General features: G+C 39.0%; 1 protein-coding gene across 1 annotated transcript in view; it reads right to left on the bottom strand.

The window, feature by feature from the left end:
- Positions 1 to 501: 501 nt before the first annotated feature.
- The window catches only part of med13a (mediator complex subunit 13a), an 84,859-nt gene continuing 78,101 nt past the window's right edge, over positions 502 to 7,259 (bottom strand). The window contains exons 27-31 of the mRNA XM_055043481.1: positions 5,669 to 5,845; positions 4,831 to 4,967; positions 4,588 to 4,752; positions 3,329 to 3,429; positions 502 to 1,603 (exon numbers count right to left, since the gene is read on the bottom strand). Of these exons, the coding sequence (XP_054899456.1) occupies positions 1,471 to 1,603; positions 3,329 to 3,429; positions 4,588 to 4,752; positions 4,831 to 4,967; positions 5,669 to 5,845 (713 nt within the window). The 3' untranslated portion in view covers positions 502 to 1,470. The remainder of the gene's footprint in view (positions 1,604 to 3,328; positions 3,430 to 4,587; positions 4,753 to 4,830; positions 4,968 to 5,668; positions 5,846 to 7,259) is intronic.

Below are 7,259 nucleotides of genomic sequence, written 5' to 3'. Positions count from 1 at the left end.
GGCTGACATTACATATTCACTTAGTGCTAAAGTACAAGACAATGATATAATTACATATTAACTGAAACACTTGCATAGGCTTTTGAATTAAATAAATTTGTTACATTTAGCAGCATATCTAACAAAATATTTTGATTAAATTACATTTAAATTCTCTTTCTATGATTTTGTTGAATTGAATTTTGGCACGTAAGCACCTCTATAGACAGGACGTTGACATTGAAACAGCTAATTTTTCACTTTTCTGCCACGATAGTATTAAATACAAATGTAAAACCTGCCAATATAGCTTTTTAGCATCAAAAGAGCTTGACCTACTCTATTTAGCCTTTAGTCAGAGGCCTCTTCAGGTTTGTTGCAGGCCTGACTGCTAGCTAATGTCCTTCCAGCCCACAGTGTCATCATCCACAACGACACTTGCATGATTTGAGTTGCATTTAATTTCTTCCACATCACAGTTCACCCTCCTGTCCAAAGCAATGAACACAAAGCACAGGAAAATAAGTTGACACACTTTATTCCTAAAACAGAAGCCACACCACCAACAGCTGGCGTGGGATTCATATATAATTATTTATATATATATATTTATATATTGCAGTTTGGTTTTTGTGTCTAAATGTGTGGTATAAAATATTATATACAACAATGTACCTCTTTATTTGAACACAGTGAAGTTCATTGCTGTACAAGTCCTCTGTAACTACAGCTTTGCTGTAAGTCCTTCATGCTCAAAAGCATGGAACATAATTCTCCACTTTAATTCTTCTGTACATTGTGACAATACAAATATTCTGTCTCCATTACAAAAAAATAATACTCTAAAAGCAACCTACTGGGACTTTTATTTTATTTTTATGGAGTTTTTTCCTTTTTTTTCCGGTTTCTTTCATTAAGACGAATACATATGTCTGAGACCAATTGCTTTAAAGCAGGAAGGCTGATATAAACCTTCATTTTTAATATATAAAAGGTAAGAAATATGACAATTTATACATTTAAAAACTTACAATAAATAAGATAGATGCAGGCATTTTTCATTTGGATACTATTTCATCTAAAGCCTTAAAAAGGAATTTCTCGTATCAAAACCAGAGATCCATTTTGTTGAGTTTTTCCTAGAGCAAATACGTCCCTTTTCCTCCAATAACTTTACAGATAAACTCTCTAATACGGACTGGCCAGTGACTCGGCTGCCATGCTACATTACCATGACAGGAAATCTGTCATTTCTCTCACGTTCATTTATCGGGACTCAGCTTCGAGCTCCTCCCACCCCTACGCTCTCCTTTACTCCCTCGTTGCCAACGCGTCGACTTGGTGGACCTGTAGCAGCCACAGGGGATGGGAAGCAGGGACTCCATCTGGGTACAGGATCCAGCTCTGCACTCCCGGTGTCGTCCTCGCGCGATGCGACCGGTTGCTTTGCTCCCTCTCTGAAAGGCGTCTCCGTCGGTAACAGGCTGCTGGCTACAGCATGGTCATGATGAAGTTGTACATCTGGTTGAGCACCACAAAGTGAATAGGCAGACATGATCTTCGGTCCTGTGTTGCTGGGTCGCACGTCAGCCAGGAGAGAGCGTTGTACTGCTCCAGCACAAATCTGCTCCAACACACACACACACACACACACACACACACACACACACACACACACACACACACACACACACAAACTCTCAGTTGTGTTTTCATTCAATTTAAAAGGTAGCTCTGAAAATCTACGTAGCATCTAGGGCTGGGCGATGTGGCTTAAAAATAAAATCTTAAAAATAACATTTTGCTCCATACCAGATCCGATTTTGATTGATTGTTGTTGCTCGGGCTGAGTGATAAATCAATTTTATGGACAAGTCAAAATTTTGGCTTTTCAAGATTAAATTTTTTGAAAAAAAAACAACAACATTTTTTTCCTACCGGTAAACTCCTTGTATTTTCATAGATCAGAGTGATGACAGAACGGTCTCACAAGCATGTTTTACAGCTTCTATTTATTTGGACTTAGAATATTAGGGCAATTATTTTAATATGATTATTTTTAAATGACCAGAATAAAGTCATAATGTTAGGAGAATGAAGCAATAATTTTACGAGAACATAAACACAAAAATCAAAAAGAGGAATGTTGAGCATCTTGTGAAGATATGTGGGGCTTTTTTGTATTGGTTTCACAGGGAAGGAAATACTTCATCTTTTAACACATCAGAATCAAATCGTTTGCAGCGAGACTTTGAAATGGTTGAGTTTGTCTCTTGAAAAAAAAAAAAGAACCACACTGATCGACCTGGTTGTGTCATAAAAAGAAAGTGAGAAAAAAAAAGGATGAAAATAGGAAAATGGATGTGGTATGAAAAAAAATGTAATATTTATTTTTAAGCCATATCACCCATCCCTAATTACAAATGACCCCCAATTTAGTTAGTTGATGCAAAGACCACATTTACAAAGACTTGTAAAAGTGGCTTTTATGTCAATCCTCCCTCCTATGAGCTGTCTGACAGTGTACTAGGGTCAGGCTACGAGAAGTTTTGTTTAATTACTAGAACATAATTTCAATATTGGCAGAATACAGATACAATTTTACCAGAAAGATGTCTTAATATTGTGAGAAAAAAAGTTGTGTTGATAAGAAAAAAAGCTACAATAAAGTTATCATAATATGATGTGACTGTCTTAGTACATGGGGTTCTTTCTTCGAAACTGACACGCATGTTTTCACAATCACTTCAAAGCCCTGCTGCTGATAACAATTTGATGCTGATGTGTTAACAGATTATGTATTTCTATTAAGTATCTTAAACTAAAGTATAACTTCACAAAATGCTCAACAATCCTCAGTTGTAGGTAGGGCTTGGAACCTGCTTGTAGTTCTAGTAATTTCTGACTTTCTTGTTGGAGTACTCATAAAACTACTACTTTATTTCCTAATATTAAAACTGTATTCTGGTAATTTCATGACTTCATTCTTGTAATTAAAAATTAAAAGCATCCTAGCCTGGTCCAAAAATGCTGTCATATTTAAATCTGAATTTAATAGAAGCTCTGACACATGCATGTCAAACAAGATGGCGATCCTGAGCTGTCTGTCATTAATCTGAAGTAAGGACACTCAAGGAGTGCATTGGTTTAAAAAAAAAAAACACAGATTTTCCAAAAACCAGACCACTTCTTCTTGTTGGTAGAAACCAACAAGAAGTTATTCAAACTTTGCAGGAGATGTGTGAGGTTTCACAGGAAATTCACTCTATAAATGGAAACTGGACTTGCCAAAAGCCAGGAGGGCACTGTGCTCTTGAGTCCAGGTGGAGAGTGCAGTGGAGTTGTTTACCTGAGTACATCTGAGGTCTGATTGGAGTCGAGGGGGTGGGAGTGCTTGCTGTGCAGCAGTTCGTCTGATTGCACAGAAGACACATGTAGGTGCAAAGAGGCCTGAGAGAGGGAGAACAAGGAGAGATCCGGTGTCAAATGCACGCCATCAAGCGATTTAACCTTTTATTTCATCTCATCATGATAATTATTGATATTTTCACTGCAGCGCCATGGGACAAGCCATGGTGAATGTGTAGCCAATTCCAGAGGCAATAAATATTCCTGGCAAATCACGGCGCAAATGCACAAGCTTGGACTCAACTGGAACATAGACTCACAAAGCTCTGAATGAGCCGCAAGTAATTTACATTTCACAATCTGCTCAGATCTTTTATAGTGTTTTCAAAGGCTTTTGCAGTTTTATGGAGTGTTGCATACTGGAAAGAAAATCTCACACACCATTACAAGTCATTATTTTCATTTCAGATTATTTGTAATAAGGTTACTTTATTCAAATCAAGCTGCCTGAAAGTACTTTAAGTTAATGTGGAATATGTAAAGCTAGTGTCACAATTTCTACTCCATTCATGTGCATCTTAACATACTGGGGAATAGTTGAAAAGGTAGTTTGTTTCACTAATTAGATATAGAGTACAGACGCCATTATCACATCAGAATTTGGCTGAAAACAAACAAGAAAAACAACAAACTGCGTTTCTCAGAAAATCAGAATACACAATATATCAATAAAAACTTTTTTTTTTTTCATATGAAATGTGGATAGTGAATGTAACAGTTTGCCCGGCAGAAGGTCACTTGCTGTTCTCAGAATTCTGCATCTTAGAATATTAGTGGAAAGTTGAGTGGAAGGGGAAAAAGAAGTGTGGCAAAAAACGGCATTAAAAAACAAAACAAAACACAAAAACCAAGAGATAAACCTCATGTAATAAATAAAAGTTTTACTTTTCGAGTTGAAATACTGGAACAAATCAAGTTTGCACTGGTCTTCTAATTTTCTAAAATTCACCTGTCTGTAAAGCAGCTCAATGGGACAAATGAGCAGGTTCTGTCCAACAAATAATGTCAGCAGCACATCATGTTTTGATGTTAATCTAGGGTGTATCTGATTTCAAGAACTGGTAAGAACACCTGATGCACATCGATTAGATATACATAAAACCTCACTAAGCTCTTTTTACCTGGATTGTAATTATTTTTTTAAAGTAACCGCAGTGTAAGGTGCTACTCAAACTATAAGAACAGGTCTGTGGGGGCTACCTTGAGGAATAGCGGACATTGGTTCTGAGCCTGCGAACAAGCAGACCAGAACCAGTCTGGCAGAGGGCCGGCTTTCGCAGTGGAGACAAGGTAGCCGAGCGCCAGGGGTTGCTGCAGCAGGTTGGGAACCTCTTCGTGAGACTCCATCCGGTCTGTGCTCTGACCCTGCAAAAAGATGGACGTTAGCTCCGCTAGCATGTGTCGCACGAAAAAATGCGACGGATGCGTGTGTGCCGACCCCACCTTACTGCCGTCTACTCCGTGGTGGTAGTGAGGGCTGGGGGAGTGTACTGGGGAAGTGGTGGGGGAGATGTTAATGATGTCTGGGTCCAACTCATTCTCCTGGTCCAGCAGGTCAAAGATCCCAATATCAGACCCGTCTAGGTTGAAGCAGAAAAACAAGTTACGTTGAGGGACGCACCGATCCACTTTTTTCACTTCTAATATCGATACAGATATCTGAGGTTCAGTATCTGTCAGTATTTTTCCAGTACAGGAAAAAAAAAAAAAGAGTGCAGACTTGACCTAAAATGTTTCCTTTTAAAAAAAGAAAAAAAACAGACATAAATGCACTGAATTACAAATTTATTTGATAAGCACACCGATAGCTTCACAAGCTTGGTCAAACATGTTTCACCCTCTCCCTTAAAAAACAAGTTTAATTTATTCATTCAGTGCAATTAAGAGTATAACACGCAATAAAAAACTGAAACTGACCAAAACAATAGGTCGACTACCTTAGTCAAACGTGCAAGAATAAAAGTATCTGGAATTTTTTTCAATATCAGGACCGGTTCTGATATCAATATCGAATCAGTACATCTCTTTTTTAATGACCAATTTTTTACTATAACAAAGGAACTGAAATGCAATTAAAAATAAATCAAAGAGGAAAAAAAAGATGAAAGATCTTAAAAGGTTTGTCCTGACAACTAAATGAAAAGATGTAATATTTGAATGGAGCAGACAGGAAAAAACAAAAACACATAAAAAGTAGCAAAATATAATGAACTAAACTGAAACTGAAAAAATAAGCAAATAAAAAAAACAGTAAGAGTGAGATGGAGGGAGCGCCACTGACCGGTGGTGGGGTTGAGGATGTCGATGTTGGTGTAATTGGAGCTGGCGACCTGGAGAGAGGCGGAGGTGGGAAACACCAGGATGTGGGTGCAGGAGGTGTCCTGCGGGGTGTTGAGCTGCGACGTCTGCATGTTCAAGGTGGTGCTCCGCCGAAACACGGAGCCTGTGGAGACGGAGTCTGGGAGGAACAGAGACGGAGAGTCAACAAAACACAGTGAGGAGACGGGGAACGGGACACCGGAGGAGGAATTTCTTCATACAGCTTAACCTGTTTCTGAACGCCTCAAACGTCCCGAAAGCTTCTGGACATCAAGCTAAGGCTAATATCAAACAAAGATAATTCAAATTCAAAAATACTTTATTGATCGCGAAGCAAAATTAAATGTTGTTCCTGTTGGCAAGAAAGATCTCTTGAGTCGTAGAATCAATAAATCACTTAAACAGAAGTAGCAGGCTAAGAGACTTAAAAAAAGTAACACTTGAAGAAGTTGAAGAAAAATAATAACACAACTAGAAAATGGTACCAAAGCTATTACTGAGGCTTCCAGACTCCAGAGAACCACAGTGAGATCCATCATCCACAAACGGAGAAAACATGGACGTAGCGAGAAGGGCTTTCCAAGATTAAAAGATCCAAGAATGAACCAGAAAGTCATAAAAGATCTAAAGCACTGCAAGCCTCACCTGCTTCAGCTAGCATCAGTGCTCATGACTCAACAGTAAGAAAAAAATAAAATAAAATAAAATAAAAAAGTGGGAGAGAGACTAGACAGGATATGGGCGAAAACAGAGAATTTGGGTCACATCCATCTGCTGTGTGGACATTGCCATACTGAAACATGGTACAATAAAACATGGTGGTGGGCAGTGTGATGGTCTGGGGTCCTGTGCCTCTTCAGGTCGTGATGTTTTATGAAAGGGTAACTTCTGGCCATCAGCTTGAGACTTTAAGCTCAAGAGCACACAAGCTATTCAGAGAGTTTAGACTGAAATCTGACTGTTGCATGACCATAAATACATCACTCAGTTCTGCAATATCTCTCGAAACAGGTTTGAAATACTTCAACGTAAAAGAAGCAGAAACTGAAGAAGTCTATAGAATTGAATAAGCACTGAAATGTTTCTTTACAACATACAGATGATGTAGCAACACTGCCGAAGCACCTGTTCTGTTTTGTTTTTTTTTGTCAGAGGTTAAGCTTTCGCTTTGAGAGCTTTCCAAACAGGCGATGTTCTCCGCTGAGCATAACTCTACATAATCCTGGCATGATGACTGACACTTCCCCCAGCTTGAGTACCCAAAATAAACCCATCGATCTGGCTCTCCATCACTGAAACGAGATCGATGGGCATCTGAGAGGCAGTGCTTCATGAGAGAAAGGTACACCAACGTCTCCACCATCAATCTGCTCTGGACAAGGAGGCGGATATGTTTGTCAGATGTGGCCGCCATCCATCATGCCACACGCACACACACGCGCACTGAGAGTGCGCTCCTTCAAAGCGGCCAGTTTAAGAGGCGCGTGTTGCAACTCAAACTCAAAAAGTCATATTCGTAATTGTCACTTCGACGATGATGCGCACGTGTTGTA

This window comes from Poeciliopsis prolifica, unplaced genomic scaffold, assembly GCF_027474105.1.
Source record: "Poeciliopsis prolifica strain line A6 unplaced genomic scaffold, Auburn_PproV2 SCAFFOLD019, whole genome shotgun sequence".
NCBI classification, from domain to species: domain Eukaryota; kingdom Metazoa; phylum Chordata; class Actinopteri; order Cyprinodontiformes; family Poeciliidae; genus Poeciliopsis; species Poeciliopsis prolifica.
This window is presented reverse-complemented; position numbering and strand designations above follow the sequence as displayed.